Here is a 20737-nt window from a genome sequence, read left to right as displayed (position 1 = left end):
ATGATGCATTGAGAGTTAAGGAGTTCCTGATACACCATGAGTGTCTCCTAATACAGCTTGTTTGATCAGAAGGTTTAGAATGGATCTGAGATCCCCTTTGGCTTTAGGAAATAATGATAGTAGCCCCCCCTCCCCCTCCATGTTGAGGAGGCACCTCTTCTTTAGCTCCTGAACACAGAGAGTCTCCCCTTCTTGCCTTAGCATGGACTTGAGAGAGGAGTCCCTGAAAAGGGACTGGGAGGTGGGAGGAGGATATAAAGAAACTACTGGGTATATCCCCAATCCACCATGTTTAGCACCCATTTCTCTGTGGTGATAGTCTGCCACACACTTAGGAAATTGGATAACCTATTCCCACAGGCAGAGAAAGGGCCAGTAAGATCTGCACTAATAGGTATGCTGTCCTCAATGGAGAAGTCAAACAGGATGCTTTGAGGCCTTTGGCTGCCTTGATGAAGAGACCAAGGCAGATAGCGGAAGCCTCATTCTTCGCAGCCTGTGTTTGTGCCTGGTTTAGTCAAACTGCCTGGAGAGGTAGAACTGTTGCCTCAGCTGAAACGGAGGATAATATTTTGTCCTCCTGGGAGCAAAAGGAAAAGTCTTTAATTGTCTACTGTATTTCTCCAGGAATCCCTGATGACGACAGCTATGAGAAATGGTGCATCGTTATTGCCATCACTAGGATCCTTGAAGCTGGGACAGCAGTGTCCAAGGAAGCCTGCAGAGCTGACATACGGACCAGATGACTTCTCACCAAGAGGGACTGAAACTCGTCCGTAGGTAACTTGTTTAGGAATTTAGACATTGGTCCAAGAGAGTGAGGTCGTTGACAATAGGACTACTCAAATGGGGAGGAGCAATGCGAAACTATAACCCCACCACTGAATACACCTCTCTCCTAAAAAGGTCTAGCTTTTTTGCATCCTTTTCCTTTTGGGTAGCCTTAGCTCAACCTTTGCAGTACCATTCATTCGCTCCAGCTACCACCGGTGAGCCCAGTGTAGGGTGCAAAACAGAACTGGTCAAACCCATGAGACAGTATCTGGTATTTATTTTCCGTAATTTGCCACAGATGAAGGGATTTGTGAGTGACTTAGTAGGCTGCATTATCCCCTCATTTTTAGGAAGGGCTACCTTCACTGCCATAGCTGGGTGTAATACATCTATAAATTTAGGAGAATTTTCTTCCACCAGTTCTATTTGAACACCAAGAGCTATAGCCGTCCTTTTCAGTTCTTGGTAAACTCTGAAGTCATCGATAGCAGAGAAGAAGCTTCTGGTACCTGAGCCTCATTAGATCCCTCTTGAGGCAAGTCCTGCACAGCCAAATTAAAAGGTAAATCCACAGGAGGTTGAGGAATTGCCTGTAGTATAGTGTCTGTAGGCTATTCTGTATCAACAATCGCTGGTCTATTGATACTGGGCAGGGAAGCCTCTCCTTTCTCCGAGACCGGCTTCTGTGAGGAAGTGGGGATGACAATCTTGATGCCAGAGAAAGGCCAATGAGGAGACGGATATGGTATGAGAGTCCAATTGTGTCAAGACCAGGCCACCCAATCCTTCAATCTGCTCTTGCTGAGTGTCTTCTATGAGAGTAGGAATGAGTTCTGGAGGATGAATTGGACTGTCTGTAATGGGAGGCATAGGAACCCATTCTGGATTCCAATGAGAAGTAGGGATACTTTGAAGGTCAGATTGGTGCAATTCTGGAAAGAGACAAGTGACCAGGCCTAAGATCTATGGTGAGAATGCAGTACTGCAGCAGCAGCAGAGGCTTCCTGGCTTTCAGTATTGAGCACAGAGGTGGAGCAGGTACCGTAGGCCTAGATGTCATCACAGAAGAAGCTAAGGAAGATGGTACCGGTCCTCAGAGAAAGGGTGCCATAACAGACACCAATGCTGGTAAAAGTCTGCGCTGCATGCAATAGTACCAGTAAATGGCCTTCACCATGAATAAGTGGTGATACAAACACAGAGGCACAACAGGTCCTTTGTAACTATGTAGCTTCAGTTTTGTTGACATTAAGATAGACAGTTGATCCACAGTAAGCAGAAGTGCCAGATCCATTGTAGTCACCAATAAAGTAGCCTGCCTTAATGGCCCCCGTATGGGTACCAGAGTCAACAGCTCAGTCCTATGACAGTCACTGTGAGATGGTACCAGGGACCTGCGAGACAAAATAGGTAACCTTTGGTACCGGAGTGGCTTACTTTAATATGGAGATATACCTATCTCATAGAGCTGGAAGGGACCTTGAAAGGCCATCGAGTCCAGTCCCCTGCCTTCACAGCAGGACCAAGAACTGTCCCTGGCAGATTTTTGCCCCAGATCCTTAAATGGCCCCCCTCGAGGACTGAACTCACAACCCTGGGTTTAGCAGGCCAATGCTCAAACCACTGAGCTTCTGCTATAGAGGAGTCCTGCACCAAGGACTTTGAAGTAGTCAGATAAGAATGCTCCAAGTGCGTAGGCTTGCTGGAGGATGACTCTGGTGAAGGAGATCTCCTTTGGTCAAGGTCAATTAGCAAGGTTGGAGGAGCACTTGTGAAGGAACGGTCGATTCGCTTCCCTGCGCCAACTGAGCCGTGTGAAGAATGGCCACTGTGAAAATATATCTAAGGCACTTCCTTGTTCTTGATTTGTAGCTGCAGCAGAAGAGACACCTGTCTCTAATGTGGAACAGTGAGAGTGGGGGTTACTAATGAGCCATTGGCTTTTGACACTGGGAGCAAGGCATAAAGCCAGGGGCCTTGGCATAGCCTCCCCCAGTACCAACCAAAGCTTGGAGAAGCCTACTGACCTAGAGCAAATAAATTAAAATAAAGTCACAAATGTCCAAATGGACAAAAAAATGAGTACTACTAATTAAGAATTTATTATAACTATATACAATCTTTGGGTGTTCATAGAGGAATGAGGGACTGTACCAAAGCACAGTAATATGCTCCAGCCACCTGACAGTTAAAAGGAACTGAAGGAAGGGAGGGGCATGAGAGAAACCAGGGTGCATGCGTGGCCATCCCTTCAGATACTGCTAGGGAAAACTCTGCACGGTTGCATGAGCCATGCAACATCTACAATGGACACATGCAATCATTCAAAGAAGAACTCATAAAATTTAAGAATCTTAGGCTTTCAATTAAAAAAAGCATTTGATGCTAAAACAGCCCTAACAATAGCCTTTTTTGAAAAACAAGAAATGTTTAGAATGTTGACAAATTTTCACTGGAAGCAATCTGTTATTGCTCCTAAGGTCAACATCACCAGACATTATTCTGAAGCTTCAGAATCATCTAATTATAAAAATGAAATACAATTGACCCTAAATAAAATTCAGACATTTTTAGTCAAAAATATTTTAAAACCATTGGAAATTCTTCTCCAACATTAGATTACATACATAACTGCTACTTCATATTTAAAAGTTCAAATTACTTTGTACACTTGGAGTCAGATAAGCCATCTACTCTTAGAAATCAGACATCAGAAATCTGAAACATTATATACACAACGTAATATACAAATTCATTTTATTCTTACTATAAAATTGGAAAACAACACAAGAAACCTAAGACAACACTAATCATCAGGCTCCAAAGATTACTCCTGAGGGAACTCCATGCCAAAAATCTTTAAAATTCTGCCCCCCAAAAATAAAAATTCTGCATACAATATTTTAAAATTCAAGTTTTATTTGTCAATAAATAAATGTAGAGGCTCCAGCATGGCAGTTGGGAGTGAAGGCCACTGGTTGCATGGAGGTGGAAGATCACCCTAAAGCACCACCTCTTCTCTGAGACAGGGACTTGGCAGTGAGGCTGCACCCAACCCTGACACAGGGCAAGAGCCAGACCTGCTTCTCTACACCAGGCACACAAGTGTGGGCAGATGGAATCCAAAAATCTTTCTTTGCTGCTTCCGATGCTACAGTCTTCAGCTCTTTCTAAATTTTTGATCTTGTCCCCTTTTTTGAAACCCCCCCTCAACTATCACTTGAATTAACCCATCAGCCAGGGAGATCATAACACATCTTTAGGGTGCAACCTTAAACATTTCCCAGCAGACTAAAATTTACTTGAACAATACCAGCTACTTATACAGATAAAATATTTAGAAAAAAATATTTCTCTATTGACAATTTACATTTCTTATCATATCAACAGTGCAGTTAAAATGTTAGTTCAAATCAATAGATTCTATTATGTGGTCTCAATCTAATCAGACCTGATATTCACAGGTTAAACTGCTTTTCCGGCAAATACAAACCTTGCTGGGTTTCCTGGTCTTCGGTTTCCCTGCTTTTATAACTTTAGTGGAATTTGGCAGTTCTAAAGGGAAGAAGGAAAAAACATTTCCAGGTAAGAAATTACATTTTGATTATGCTTTTATATTAGAAAAACCAAGTGTGGAAGAGTATATTCAAAAATTTTGCTCCCTAATCCTTAATACAATGCTAAAGCTCTTTTCTGTGGCCCAATACAGCCAAGCAGGTAAGTAGTTCCACTCTAGTCAGTGTATTTTTAAATAATTGAGACTATTCATGTGCTTAAAGTTAAGCACATGTTTAAGTGCTGTGCTAGACTGGGAGCTATATAATTTATTTTCATAAATATTTACAGGTTTCTACAGATTTGAGGGATTTCAATATTAGGTAAATTATACTATGAAAATAAAATCTTTGACAATTGTCTGCATCATAAAATATTGGGATCTTAGGCCCAGATTTTTAAAGGTATTTAGGCATTTCAGCACTCAGCATTGCGACGCCTAATTGATTTATGAGCCTAAATCTCATTTTCAAAAGGGATTTTGGAGTCTATGGGATTTCCTCCTTCTGGAAAAAAAAAAAAAATGAGATTTAGGCTCTTACATCACTTAAGTGTTACCTTTAAAAGTCTGGACCTAAATCTAAAAAAGGCTGATTTAAAAATGAGCAAAATCTGCAAAACAACATATCTTATCAAAAGCTATAATATTTTAAAGATCGAATTCTTTCATATCTACAATTGTGTAAATGCACATGATAAAGAACTTATTACAAATTCATAAATCCTTAGTAATCTTTTTTGCCCCAATAACTCATATGCTAGTTTTACCAGAGAACATTGCCTGGAACATAGAAAACAAGAAAGAAAAAAGATACACACACACAAACTGCATATTAAACAGAAGTTTGCCCATTTACACAGAAATACCTATTTCAAGCATTGATGACTGCAAAAAAACATTCTGTCCAGAAAACAACTGTTGCTCATAACCAAGCCACAGTCAGCAAAGTAAATAAAAAAAGCTGAGAAAAGCAAGAGTGAAACCCATTCAACACTGCTACTTTATATCCAGGCTTGGAAGGATTAGATTTTTGTCAGCAAATGTCGATTTCTCCATACACACATACATGTGTCAAATTTCAGATAGGAAGGGAAAGAAAAATGCTGCTTGAGATCTTATTAGTTTGATTTAAGGCTGTTTACTTTGATCAGATAATTGTCAACAGCATATGTCAAAATATACAATCGCCTGCATAACACAGGTCAAAGTTTCATCCAGTAATGCCTGTAATGAAGGGAATTATTTTCCTTAATATCCAGAAGAACATCATGAGGGCCAATAATGTGTGGCTGACCCACTCTGGGTATGTCTACACTACGAAATAGGTCGATTTTATAAAAGTCAATTTTTAGAAATCGATTTTATACAGATGATTGCGTATGTCCACACTAAGCGCATTAAGTCGGAATGCATCCTCACTACCATGGCTAGCATCGACTTTTGGAGCGGTGCACTGTGGTAGCTATACCCACAGTTCCTGCAGTCTCTGCCGCCTATTGGAATTCTGGGTTCAGCTCCCAATGCCTGATGGGGCAAAAACATTGTCGCGGGTGGTTTGGGGTACATGTCATCAGTCGCCCCTCCCTCCATGAAAGCAACGGCAGACAATGGTTTTGCACCTTTTTTCCTGGGTTACCCATGTAGACACCATACCACTGCAAGCATGGAGCCCGCTCAGCTCACCGTCACCGCTGCTGTTGTGGGCACGTCTACTGTGGGGGCTGCTATGACCAAGCAGCCAATGCAATCATTGACATTCTGTTATCAAGGGTAGTGACTCTGGGAAATGAGTGGGCCTTTTTAGATTTTAGATGCATCATATTCCTGTCCTTTGTTGCTGGTGAAGAAGTCTTACAGCCCTACATTCCAGTCCGGTCGGCACTGTAACACTACATAGCACTTCTGTGGTTGACACATGTAACAGCTCCAGGGCTCTTGCTCTTTTGCCTTGGCTGAGGTATCTTGCCCTACCCAGACCTCCAAGCATTTGACACACAAGCACCTGCAGCAGCTGGCATTGCTACACAGCAGCAGCTCCTTGCCTTCACAGCAGACAGTGCAGTAGGACTGCTAACCGTCGTCATCCACCGATTCCACTGCAACTCTGCTCTCCTGCTCCCCAGCGATGAGCTCGGGGGATCTGTTCAGGAAGCCTGGTCAGTAGTAAAGAGCAGTTCAACTATAGGCTGAGCAAGTGCAGATGGTGGTACAATGTGTCTTTGGACATTTAAAAGCTCGCTGGAGCTGTTGGTCAGACCTCAGCGCAACCAACATTCCCACTGTTACTGCTGTGTGCGCCATAATATCTGAGAGAGTAAGGGGGAGACGTTTATGGCAGGGTGGGAGGTTGAGGCAAATCACCTGGCATCCGATTTTGAGCAGCCAGACATCAGGGCGATTAGAAGAGCACAGCAAGGCACGCTGCGCATCAGAGAGGCTTTGAAAACCAGTTTCATGACTGACCAGGCTTCGGTGTGACAGTTGTGTGTGTTTCTCGTTGATGCAAACCCACCGCCTTTGTTGATTTTAAATTCCTTGTAAGCCAACCACCCTCCCCCCTTTGAAATAAACTAACTATTGTTTTGAAACCATGCATTCTTTATTAATTTAAAAAAAAAAAGGTAATGGACAAGGTAGCCTGGGTGTGGTGGGGGAGGAGAGAAGGACAAGGCCACATTGCTTATTGTAGCCACACTAAAAATCAAACTGTTTGAATGACAGCCTTCTGTTGCTTGGGCCATCCTCTGGAGTGGAGTGGCTGGGTGCCCAGAGCCTCCCGCCCCCCACGTTCTTGGGCGTCTAGGTAAGGAGGCTATGGAACATAGGGAGGAGGGTAGGTGGTTATACCGTGGATGCAGCGGGCGTCTGTGCTCTTGCTGGCTTTCCTGCAACTCCAACAGATGCTTCATCATGTCCATTTGCTCCCCCATTAGCCTCAGCATCGTGTCCTGCCTCCACTCTTCGCGCTCACTTAATTCTTTCCTGGCCTCTGCCACTGAATGCCTCCATGCATTAAGCTGTGCCCTATCAGTGCGGGAGGACTGCATGAGCTCGGAAAACATGTCCTTCCGAGTGCATTTTTTTTTGCCTTCTAATCTGCGATAACCTCAGGGATCGAGATGATAGGTGGAGCGTAGAAACATTCTACGCTCTATGATTCTAGGGGGACTGCATGGTCACCTGTGCTGCTGAGTTCGCCACGCTGACCAAACAGGAAATGAAATTCAAAAGTTCCTGGGGCTTTTCTTGTGTACCTGGCTAGTGCATCAGAGTTCAAAGTGCTGTCCAGAGCGGTCACAATGGAGCACTTTGGGATAGCTCCCAGAGGCCAATACTATCGATTTGCGTCCGCACTACCCCAAATTCGACCCAGCAAAGTCAATTTTAGTGCTACTCCCCTCACGGGGGAGGAATACAGAAGTCGATTTTAAAAGCTCTTTAGGTCGACAGATCATTGACAACAATAATGAGTAACACTAAGCTGAAAACTGATTCCTGTGGGACTCCACTAAAATATCCCCTCTCATTGTTGATTCCCCATTAACAATTAGGTTGTGAGATCTTTCAGTTAGTTTTTAATTTAACATGTCATCCTGATTTTGTGTAGGGTTAATTTTCTTAATTACAAATATCATTTGTTAGTAAATCAGTGCCTTAGGGCAATCCAAATATAGTACATCAGTTATCTTTATCAAGCAGACTTATAACCAGTTCATTTGGCAAGACCCATTATATTTGTACTCTGATTTTTCAGAATGAAGTCTCATCATCAGTTGTTCCATTGTTTTGCCTAGGAATACTATGAGGCTAAACACCCTTAATTACTCAGGATGTTTTTAAATACTGGCACATAATTAGCTTCTTCAGAAGTTTCCCCAGTTTTCCAAAAATTATTTAAAAGTTATTAGCATTCCAGAGTGCCCCTTAGCCAACCCAAAATTCATGGCACAAGTTTTTTTGACTTGTTGATTTTGAAATGTACAGCCTTTATAGATTCTGATTAACATCTTCAGTTAAGGTTGGAATAGAAAGTATTTCATGATTATGAGATGGATGTGTTGTCCAGTTTAATTACAGATCAAATATTTAACATTTTCTTCCCTGCATAATTGACAGTTTAACAATCTGCATCTACTAAATGAACTATATCAGCGTTAGGATTTATTTTGTTCCACATTGTCACAGGCTGACTGGCCCTTTGCAGGGGAAATAGGTTGCAGTCCCCCCATGACTAGAGTGGCCACCGATGGATCCACAGAATACACAATGTTCCCACCCTCGCTGGCAAGTCCCAACATACAAGAGATGAGAGCTAATAAAACCTGTATCAAAAAAACACTGCCACATTTAAAATGCCCAGCTCACTCCTATCATACTAAAAGACTAATTCTGATTTTTGGCTAGTTTAGTTTAATGCAAATCAAGAACCTGCATTCAGTTGTGTACGATTACACAAAACAGAATAAAAATTACAGCACAACTGAGAACTTCTTCAATAAAATAGTGTTCGTGTATATAGGGAACAATGTGACAATGTAAATACAGTTAGACTTGCTAGCGAAAAGTGGATTCAGTGGTGTGCCTAATTCACAGAGTACTATAACCCTTTATTTGTGTTGGCACTTTTGCCCATCACAGACCTCCTTCAGAAGTTCTTTGTTCTTGAGGAACTCAAAGTACATATTCTTGCATTCCCCTGTTAAATGGACAGATTTCTGAAGCTCCACTTTCATGCTTTTTACATCCAGCCTACTCTTTTCATTTTTTCAAGCTGAGGTCATCAGAGAGAAAACCCTCTTCATGAGAGCATTCCTGCACAGTATTGGGGGGTGGAGGGAGAGATATAAAAGAGCTGATTTTCTTCAAGTTCTTGAAGTTGTCCTGTGTTTTGGTGAAAATTTTCAAGTACCTCTCCCTCACTAGTCAGACAATCCTTTAACTCAGGAGAAGAAATGTAAAAAACCTAAACACCAAATTCTTCACAGAGCTCATCCATGTCCACTTCTTTCATGCCACCAGCACAGCTTCCGAAAATTCTTCAGTCTTTCACAGAAGGTCATAAAGTCCTTTTTAAACCTTCCAACAATATCTTAAGTTTCTTGAGCTCAGAATTCACTGCATAGCCAAATAACCTGTCCATAATCCTTCTCTCCAGTTTCATGTTCAGTCCACTGATGAGCTCACACACTGAAAGAACACTTGGCTTCAAAAGCCTCAATAGTCATAAATAGCTTCAGAGTATGGCTCAGGAGGAGAAAACATAGTTCAGCAACCTCATTGGTAGTCCCCTCATTCCCAAAGCAGTTCCAATTTACTTTGGGACCCTCCTCTCCTAAACTCTGGAAATAGCTAGTTAGTGATTTCCAGCACTTCAGTAATCTACTGATTGCTGGCAAAAGAGATAGCCACCTGATGTGTCTGAATAGATTGCACTCTTCCACCTCAACAGTCACAAATCTCCTTTAATTGTTCTGTTCCGATCGCAGAAATACTAAAGTGGGAATAAACTTCAGAATTAAATGTTCTACACTGATGTCAAGCTTTCCCACGGTGTATTGTGTTGCGTTATGAAGAATGTGCACTAAGCAGGTGGCTGCTATAATGTCCTCTTTGGCATTTTTCAGTTTTTAATAAAAGCCATTATGCTTCCCATAATTTACACTAACATTATCAACTGCATACGACGACAGCTTCTCCAAACTGAGATCAAAAGCCTTGAGTTTTCCAAATATTTCTGCAGCAATGGCCTCTGCCATTTCCAATCCAGGAGAGAGTGCAGAATCCCTTCTTCAAAACTGAAATACCTTAAGACTCATGAAAAACACTTTGTTGCTTCCTTATCTGAAGCATGGTGATGATAAACAATGTTGATTTTATTTACCACAGCAGTGACCTGATCCATGAATCAGTGTTTGAGAAAACAACCTCTCTGTATGAGCAGTGCAGTCATCCTGACCACAGAGATTATAAAATCCTGATACCTGGTGAAAAATTAAAGACTCAGATTTCTCCATGGTTCAGATACACTGACAGGTGTTTCTGTACTATGATGATTGGGCAGGTACAGTATAAGAACCCAAACAGAGCAATACCAAAAGCATCAGCAGAACACAATGAAGAATTCTCTTTTTGACTCTTGTATGCAAAATACTGTCTCCAGTGAAGTTTACACCTGAATCTGACCCTCTGATGATAGCAAATTTAGCATGTCTGAATCTTTGGTTATGTTATTTGCTATTTTTTTCTGCAATGAAGCTACAGGTGGGGCCCATTGAGGTGATCATAACATGAGCCAAATATTGCAGCTATTTTTGAGTGGCCCCAGTAATATGCAATTAAAGTAAACAGGTTATTCAGAAATACAGCTTCCACCAGTGCTCTGCCTAGCTGCAGAGGCAGTGGTGCCATACAAGTGCTGACATCATGAGCAAAAAGTTCTGCTAGAAAGGGATCTCTCCCACCATTTTCAGACCAGCACCCAGTGCACTGTTAGTGAAAGACTGTTTCATTGTTGGCTGCTTATCCAGACCAGAAATCAGCATTACTAATGTCTTTGATAAACAAAAGGCAGTGATACAATGATGATGGAGCCACATGTTCTGCTTAGGAGAGTCAAGTGTGGCAGGCTCTGGAGTCTGGATCAAAGAATCTAAGCACACAGTCTGTTACTGTTTTGTTCACAAAGTTTATTGGTGCAGCATCAGGGACTGAAAGACCTGGGTTCCTGCTAGACCTGAGATTACTTTTAATATCAGGCCCCCGGTTGAGAAGATCTACAGTTCTAACACCTTGTCAGCCTCCCTCTCAGCCACTAGGACCTTGTCCTTGGCTTTGGTTCACAGTTACCTTTCTATTTCTGATTTGTCTCCAACCATTCAATGGAAATCTTGTATTTCAGCCTCACCCTCTCTCTCTCTGACATCCACTCCTGGTTGTCTTCCTTTATCTTAAATTTAACATGAAAAATTTAACTGCTTTCCTCTCAAGCCCTTCCTGCATTTTCCTTCACTGTTTAAACATCTTCCCTGTCAATAACTCAGTCTGTTAACTTGTGAGTAGTCTTTGATTCTTCTTTCTCCCATGCCCCCACATCCAGCTGTGTTTTTCTTTCTATTGTTTCTAAAAATCTGACCTTTATCATTCTGTACACCCTGCAAAAAAGTCTTGTCTCATCTCATATTTTAATTACTGTAATATCCTTTTTCACTGGCTTCCCTGACAGGCTACAGCAGAGCCCCCTGCAGCAGAGTCTAACCAGCTATTAGCCCTGACAAAGGCTAACAGCAGGCTGGCTGGCATGCAGTGGCTGCAGCTGGCCCAGCTGCAGGGAATGAATGGCAGAACAGCATGGAGCATGGGTCTACCACTGCCTGCATCACTCCACACAGAGGTGCCACTACTGCTCCCACTGGCATTCTCCTGCACCCACAGTTTTTTCTCCTCCTCGATGTCCGGTGCTAAGTCCCTACCGAACAGGGACAGTGCTCCACAAAATTAGGTCTGGCTTTAAACTGGATGAATGGCCTCCCTACCTGTGACACACAACTCACCCCCATAGGTGAAAAGAATAATGTCACATGACTGGCAGGTCATGTGACTATATCAGGTTTTCCAGGGCTACATGCGACAAAAGCCTGGGATTACTGCAGAAATCAAACTGGCTGAAGGAAAAGCCTCAGGAGGGAGTTTTGTTTCCTTTCAAACTCTTAATAATCTCAACTTCAATAAGGGTATTATGAGACACACAAATGTCTATGTGGAATTACTGAGGTGCTAAAGAGTGGGAAACTGAGGCAGTGGCAAGCCAGAGCCCAGACCGCATAAGCAATGCTGTGACATTTTAAAAATACCTACATATTGGCCTCTCTCTCTCTACTAACCACAGATATTTTGTTGATATATTAAGCTTCCTTTATTAATTGCCTGGTTCTTACTTTCTAACCCCTATTCATTGCCAACTACCCTCTCCTCAATGTTCTCTGTATTTTTAAATTGCTGCTAAATTTCTCCCCTCTTAATCAGGAAGCCTGTTTCATTTTATTTTTTGAACTAAACTTGAAAATACCATTTTCCCATGTCTGACATACAGTGGCTTTTTGTGCATCCAGTAGATGCTTTTAAATCAACTCCCAATTTTTGTTCGCACTCCTGTTTCCGTTACAATGTTTGCTGCTACCAATTCATTTAATTAATTACAATGAACAGAACATTTTTGCCTTTGGAAAATTGATCCCCTTAAAGCACTATTTATATAGGTGCAGCTGGTAGCACTGCGTATTACTACGGTTGCCTAATACTTGCCACTATAAGACCGTTTTCACTTGCTTATAACTTTGCCAAACTTTTCCAACCTAGGCGTCTGCCTCAGGCTGATTTATTTGTTTTTGAAAATTTCTGCCAAAAAATTCAGCCATTTTTGAGAGCAAGGCTAGGGAAAGAACAGTTACTTATCATACAGTAGCTAGGTTCAAGATGTTTTGGCCACAAATTCCAGCTTGGTGTGCATGCACTGGATGTGTGTAAGCTCATATTTTTGAACAGCAGTCTCTTTTGGAGCCATGTCTGACCTGGAAACCCTTGTAACTACCATAGCTGAGATTGTAAGAGTAGAGGTGCCTCAACTGCCTCTGTTTCGCTGCTGGTAAGAAACCCCATATGATAAAACTCCAAATTAGCAAGGACAGAGAGCAGGCTGTGGAATCTGTGTGGACAGCACATCTCAAAGAACCACCGTTAGCGTAAAGTAACCATTCTTTCTTCTGCAGGACAGCTGCGGAAGAGGCCAAGGGATGTGGTTGATAAAACTGTTCTCTTCCTTGGTGGCTCTGAAGAGTGTTGCTGTGCCTTGTGTCTATATAACGATTGCTATTGCTCTCATTTGTGTAGAAGCTGTCAAATACAACTCCAGCAAACAAAGGGTCACTTCTGCATCTTTTAATGAGCACAGGGCCTTCTTCGTGACACTATTAAGTGGTTTGTTGCTCTGAAAGGGTAAGCCCTATATGATCACGTGGGATGCCAGACACTTACAGACAGGATGACCTCCTTTTTATCATGGCCATAGCCAAGGTCTTTGTTGTATCTGATACATCCAGCACTGTTTGGAGTACTACTATAGCGGTAAACTGGCCTTCTGGTCTGAGATTTTAGCTCTTCCTAATATTCCTTGGGAAACTTGTCTACTATGGTCGACAACTCGTCCGATAATAAGAAGGCATACTTCAAAATAAGTGCCTGATAATTAGCAACTCTTAGATTGAGACTGAGGAGTATACTTTTCAACCTAAAATGTTCAACTTGGAATTTCTCTCTCAGGAGAAAGGTTTATGCTGTTGCTTTGATTTCTCGTGAAAGGCTTGGGGGGTTAAAAGTAGTATTCGTATCCCTTACACAGCATCTGGTATCTCCTATCTGCTCAACTGGAGGTCACACAGGTAGATGCAAGAATGTGGCATAATCGTCTTTTCCATTTCCAAAGGGCCTTCATTGAAGGGTAAAGCCATTCTTCCTGACAAAGGCTGCAGAATATTTAACTCATAATACAAGAAAAACATTAGTGGAAACATTGGATATCCAGTTAACCACCTTATCAGGTCTTGAAAAAAATGGTTACTCACCTTCTTATAACTGTTGTTCTTCATGATGTGTTACTCATATCCATTCCAATTAGGTGTCTGTGAGCCACGTGCACAATCGTCAGAAAGTTTTTCCCCTAGCAGCACCCGTCAGGTTGCCTGTGGAGCCCCCTGCAGTGGCACCTCCATGGTGCTCAATATAAGACCCTGCTGACCCAGCGCCTCCTAAGTTCCTTCTTGCCGGCTACTCCGACAGAGGGGAAGGCGGGTGGTTTTGGAATGGATATGAGCAACACATCTCTAAGAACAACAGTTACGAGAAGGTCAGTAACCATTTTTTCTTCTTCAAGTGCTTGCTCATAGATTCCAGTTAGGTGACTCCCAAGCCTTACCTCGCTGGTGGGGTTGGAGTTATGGAATCACAGACTGGAGCACTGGTCTGCCGAATGCCACATAGTCTCTAGCAGGCTGGAAAAAGTGTGCATGGAGGACCACATCACAGCCCTGCAGATCTCTTGGATCAGCACCGTTGAGGAGGCCTGCGCCCTTGTGGAATGGGCTGAGAGCTGGCACGTTGGCCAATTCGTAGCAGGTGCGGATGCAGGAGGTGGTCCACAATGAGATCCTCTGCGATGAAACCGCAAGACCTTTCATGCAGTCTGCCATCCGAAAATCGGACCAGCTATTCATGGCGAATGGCTTTGTGCATTCGATGTAAAAGGCAAGTGCCCGAACGTCCAGTGAGTGAGTCTTTGTTCCCAGCTGCTCACATGAAGTTTAGGATAAAAAACAGGCAGGAAAATGTCCTGGTTGGAATGAAATTGGGACACAACTTTTGGAATGAAAGCAGGGTGAAGTCTAAGCTGCACCTTGTCCTTAAAGAAAACCGTGTAGGGAGGGTCAGAGATGAGGGCCTTAAGTTCTGAGACCCTCCTTGCCAAAGTAAAGGCGACTAGAAAGGCAACCTTCCATGACAAGTACAGAAGTGAACAAGTTGCCAGCGGCTCAAATGGGGGCCCCATCAGTTTGGAAAGAACCAGGTTGAGGTCCCACCTGGGGATCGGCTGCCAAATCTGTGGGTACAGACACTCCAGATCTTTGAGGAAGCGAACAACCATGGGGTTGGTGAAGACAGAGCACCCTGCCATTCCCGGGTGGAATGCAAAGATAGCTGCTTAGAGGCCTGCAATGGCAGAGCACAGCTCTGAGAGCACTAGATTGCAAACCTTTTTGACTTAGCCAGATAGGTGGCCCTAGTGGAGGGCTTCCTGCTACCAAGCAAGACTTCCATAACAGACTCCGAGCACATGAGTTCCGTGGGGTTTAAGTCATGAAGATTCCAGGCTGTGAGGTGAAGAGACTGGAGGTCTGGGTGACGAAGGCAACTGTGGTCCTGGCTAATCAAGTCTGAAAGTAGCAGCAACGTGATCAGGGCGTCCAATGAAATTTCCAGGAGCATGGTGTACCAATGCTGGAAGGGCCATCCTGGTGTCAGCATTATTACCGTCGCCATCTCCCTGCGGATTTTGAGCAGGTCCTTGTGCACAAGCAGAAATGGCGGGAATGCATACAGCAACTGATCTGATCGGGGAGGAGAAAAGCGTCCGCAAGGGAGCCCTGGCTGTGGTTTTGAAAGGAGCAGAACTCTGGGCACTTCCTGTTGCTCCGAGTAGCGAACAGGCCGAAGTGAGGAGTTCCCCACCTCTGGAAAATGGCGTGAATGACATCCAGCTGGATGGACCACTCGTGGTTGTAGAAGGATCTGCTGAGGTAGTCCACTAGCTTGTTCTGTGAGCCTGGGAGGTATGTCACCTCCAGGTGAATGGAGTGGGCTATGCAGAACTCCCACAGCTGGAGGGATTCCTGACACAGGCGAGAGGAACGGGTCCCACCTTGCTTGTTTATATAAAACATTGCAGTTGTGTTGTCTGTCATGACTCCCACGCACTAACCCTGCAGGTGAGCCTGGAAGGTTTGGCACGCTAGCCGTACAGCCCTCAACTCCTTGATGCTGATGTAGAGCGAGAGCTCATGCTGGGACCAGAGGCCCTGTGTCTGAAGGTCCCCCAGTTGTGTGCCCCACCCCAACGCTGATGCGCCCATTACCAGGTATGGGGAGGACTGGGGCCTGTGGAAGGGGACTCCTTTGCACATGTCCTGCAGGTTGAGCCACCAGCCGAGAGACTGGAGGACCTGCGCCAGAAGGGGGACCATTAAGTCCAGACTGTTGCACCCCAAGGCAATGGCTGACACAAGCCAAGCCTGGAGAAGTCTGAGGTGCAACCTGGCATGCTGAATCACGCATGCGCACAATGCCAAATGACTAAAGCCTCAGGTAGCCCAGGCCGTGATGTTGGGATACAGTCTGAGGCCTTGTATGATCTCAGACATTGTTTGGAAACTGGCCTCCAACAGGAACGTCCTGGCCTGACCAGAGTCCATCACTGTCCTGATAAACTCTATCCTTTGCGTTGGCACCAGGGTTGACTTGCTCTCATTGAGAAGGCCCAGCCTGTCAATGGCATCCACCTGATCCCTGGAGTGCTCCTGCCTTCGATGAAGGAAGACTACCACAACCGATATACACTTGGTGAATACTCGGGGGGCTGTCAACAGGCCAAATGGAAGGACAGTGAATTGGTAATGGTTGTGGTTGACCACAAACCTGAGGAACCGACTGTGAGCAGGACGTATAGATATGTGGAAGTATGCATCCTTGAGGTCGAGGGCGGTATATCAGTCTCCCGGATCCAGAGAAGGGATAATGGAGTTCAGGGAGACCATGCAAAACTTTAACTTTCTTATGAGTACGTTGAGGCCTCGCAGGTCTAGAATGAGACTTCCCTTGGCTTTGTGGATTAGGAAATAACAGGAGTAGAATCCCTTGACCCTTAGCTCCTGAGGAACCACCTCCACTGCCCCTCCGGCAAGAAGCGTCTGCAACTCCTGCGTGAAGAGATGCTTGTGAGAAGGGTCCCTGAAGTGGGATGGGAATGGGGTGGGTGGGAGGGAGGGGAGGAGCAGAATTGCAGAGAATATCCCACTTCTACTGTGAGAAGAACCCAGATGATGTTATTTGGGAGCAAGCACGGTAGAAGTGAGATAGACGGTTCAGGAAGCAGGGATGAGGATCTGGCCCATTGGCTGGTACGTTGTCCCCAGGCACACCTTCAAAAGGCCTGCTTAGAGCCCAAGGAAGCGCGCACCTGGTCCTGGTTAGACGAGCACTGCGACAGCTTGCGCCTGCGATTCCTGCCACACTTCCTAGCTAAGTCCTGTCTAGGGCATGGCTGGTAGGGGTGCTGTGAGGGCTGACGTTTGAAGTGTTTCTGCTGACTGGCTGGGGTATGCACCCCTAGTGACTTCACCATAGTCCTAGAGTCTTTAAGGCTATGCAGCCTGGAGTCATACAAGAACGAGGGGAGCACCTGCGCAAGCAAACCGCAGTTTCAACGACCATCACGGGTGGTAAGAAGAAACTGAGGAGGTGCTATGTTGGCAGAGTCATATATTGAGCGCCATGGAGGTGCCTTTCCAGGGGGCTCCACAGCCAACCTGACGGGTGCTGTTAGGGGAAAAACTTCCCCATGACTGTGCACGTGGCGCACACACCCTAAGCTCATCAGTGGAGGATGGAATTGGAGAAATAGTCGCCTAGTTGAGAGAAGCAAAAAATAGCTAGAGGTTGTTGTTGATCAGGGTAAGGTCATCTCAGCTCAACTCCTGCTCTCCTTACAGCAATTGATGATGTGCTTGGGATAAGTGCTAGGGCAGGCTCTCCTATAAAGCCAGCGGAGAGTATTTTCATTTTTGGCTCAAAAAGGCATGTGTGGAGTACATTCTGAAAAAGAGTAACTTAATATTTCCTATAGCAAAAGGAAGTAATTGCTAATTACAGCCATGTTTCAGTTCCCAAAATGATATATTTCCAAGGCAAAAAGCATGAACTCCTAAGGCACAATACTTAGCTAGAATACAAATCAAGTTCTCTTGATGCCATTATCCATAAATAAGGCTATGTTTTAGTCACGGATATTTTTAGTAAGAGTCATGAACAGGTAACAGGCAGTAAACAAAAATTCATTGCCAGAGACCGGTCCATGACTTTTAATATATACCCCTGACTAAAACGTGGGGGGTGGGGGGGGTGGCCCTGACGGCACAGCACGTGCTCGGGGGAAGGAGGGGGGGAAGGGGAGGACTGGGGTTAGTGGAGCTGGGGCAGGTTCCCTACCCAGCTCCTGGGAAGCAGCGATCTCCAGCTCCTAGCTCCACATACTGCCTCTGCTCCACCCCAAGCCCCAGTTCTGCAGCTTGCATTGGCTGGGAACTGCGGCCAATCGAAGCTGCGAGGGCCGTGGCAGCACATGGAGCTAGGAGCTTAAGGAGGGGAGTTCATGTCACCCTTCCAGGGAACCCCCCCAGGTAAGCACCACCCCACACCCCCAACCCCCGTCCCGGCCCCCCCCCCCGCCCCAAACGCCTGCTGCTGGGGGTAGAGGGACCTGAGACTGCCCCAACAGCAGCCGGTGCGACTGGCCCAGGGGCTGTCCAAGCTGCTCAGGCAGCTTCCGGGCCAGCCTCATGGGCTGCTCCAGAAGTCACGGAAAGTCACGAAATCCATGACAAATATGGAGCCTTATCCATAAACTGTATCTAGCTTTAAACAACCCCTTTCTTAAAGGGAATTTTTTTAAAATACACATCAAGAATTTTGTGTTATCAAGGTACATGACAGTTTAGAGGAAGCTTATAATGGAATTATAAAGTATGCAAATATATATTGTACTCTTAAAAAATTAAGGGCTTACCTAAAAACTTTTTATTCAATATCCTATATCCTCTCCCACTTTCTAAACTTTGGGGGGGACGGGGACGGAGGGTGTTATTTAATAAACAAACAGCATGCAAGTGCTCTTAACTGGGAAGTACTCAATTCAGTCTGTTACTCAGAACCACCGAACAAAATCAAAGTTAAAGTGGGAACACAATAGTGAATTAGCCAACAATTAATTCCTGAATACTGTGTAAAGTCTAAATTAAAGAAGTTAATTAAAACAGATTCCAGTTAATTCAGCTAATTTCCAGGCTATCCAAATTAGTTTCCATAGCCACAATTTTTTCCATACTGCCAAAGTTATGGTTTACTCTGGTATTGAAATCTGAACAGATATCTTTACATTACTGTGGCCAGAAGCAATACAGCTGATGAAAGACCCAGGTCTTTTAGGCTACTTCTGGCCTCAGCAAAATATTCATGCAGATGTCTACCCCAATGATCCACACTCCTAGCACAGCTAGCTGGAAAATGGATCTCAGTCAACACAAACATGAAGCCACAAATTCTGAAAGAAGAGAATTTACAAATTCCTCACTTTTTAAAATTACTGTGTGTATATAAATACAGATGAATAATAAATTTCAGTAGCACACAATAAGTCAATGGTACGCCCTCATGTGGAACAGTGTGTGCAGTACTGATCATCTCAAAAAGGATATTACAGAATCAGAAGGGTTTCAGAGAAAGGCCATTGATTTAGACAATGACAATTCTTGTATTCTTCATACCGTTCCTTGTGCATCTGGACACCTTATTTGCTTTTTTAATTACTGCTGAACACTGACTAAAGATCTTCATTGAGGGTTTTTTCTTATTATACCTTCCTCTGAATCAGCTTGTATTGGCCACTGTTGCAGACAGGATACTGGACTAGATGGAACATAGGAATTAATGTACCAGATCAGACCTATGTTCTTTTATTTAAGACTTCTAACATGTCCTGAAAGCTATCCAAAATTTTAAAACCAGTTTTAGGCTTTGCATACCTTTAATTTCATGAAGGCTTGTTTCCCAGCTTGAACCCAGTAAGATAGGCAATGACAAGAGAGATGTTGCCTTTAATTTTTCCATGTCTTTACAAAATCCCTTTTAAGTTAAGTTTTATAGTGTCAGCGTTTTAGGGGAATTTTTAATAGGGTACAACTGCTCACATACACAGGACCCTCCCTACAGCAAGAGAAATTGTCTCAGACCCTGAACCAATTAAAAAGTTTAATCAATTTTATTAATCGTGCCAACAAAAGCTAGAACCACTTCGGCTGATATAGACTGGGATGGTAACAGCTGGCTTGCTAAATCAACAGCTGGCTTGCTAAATCAACAGCTGTTAGAACCTGCTGATAAGAAGGCTGGTATTGAACAGGACTCCAAGTAGATTAATCTGAATAGGAACAAGTTCACTCTTGTGTTTACCTAATGACAGGTTTTGTAGTAATGAGACAAACTCCTAGAATGCCAGAAAAGCTACTGGGTATGGAAAAATTGTTCATCTTCCAGCAGAGAAGAGCTGCTACTACCAATATAGGAACATTTGACAACACAGAGGAAACCACTGTACATGACAAAGATATATTGAAAAAGATCATGGAACTAACATATGCTGGTAACAATACCACTGATGGATACCTGGCACACTAGTGCTAAAAATATAATTTCAGCACACCTTCTTCATTACATTTATCCATACTAGGAACCCTACTGAGTTGGTTAGACAAATGTTCTGGATTTAGAGTATTTAAAAGGAAGTGGCAACAATACTGTATAGTTTTTACTCAAGCTGTGCACCTTCATGTGCACTTGAAAGGCAGGTATGGTCTTGGGTACAAGTACTACAACATATGACCTTTTCAAACTTGTACTTTACTTACTGAAATAATAGCAAAGTAAATTACTGCTTGTTTTTTAAAAAGTTATTTTTAGTGCAATTGACTCTTTCCGGGAGACCTTCCGGTTAGATTTAGTGTGGAGTAATTGAGAGGCAAGGGCGAGGAG

General features: G+C 43.8%; 1 protein-coding gene across 2 annotated transcripts in view; it reads right to left on the bottom strand.

Annotated features, from left to right (window-relative positions):
- The window catches only part of LARP1B (La ribonucleoprotein 1B), a 106243-nt gene that overhangs the window by 77434 nt on the left and 8072 nt on the right, over nucleotides 1–20737 (bottom strand). For both annotated transcript variants that reach the window (XR_004645787.1, XM_034770975.1), the window contains exon 2: nucleotides 4268–4329. Coding sequence is in view for 1 of the 2 variants with exons in the window: in XM_034770975.1 (XP_034626866.1) it covers nucleotides 4268–4329 (62 nt within the window). In the remaining variant the exon portion in view is untranslated. The remainder of the gene's footprint in view (nucleotides 1–4267; nucleotides 4330–20737) is intronic.

The sequence above is a fragment of the Trachemys scripta genome, chromosome 5 (assembly GCF_013100865.1).
Source record: "Trachemys scripta elegans isolate TJP31775 chromosome 5, CAS_Tse_1.0, whole genome shotgun sequence".
Lineage (NCBI taxonomy): Eukaryota > Metazoa > Chordata > Testudines > Emydidae > Trachemys > Trachemys scripta.
The sequence above is the reverse complement of the archived record's forward strand: the minus strand, read 5'-3'. Positions and strand labels throughout refer to the sequence as shown.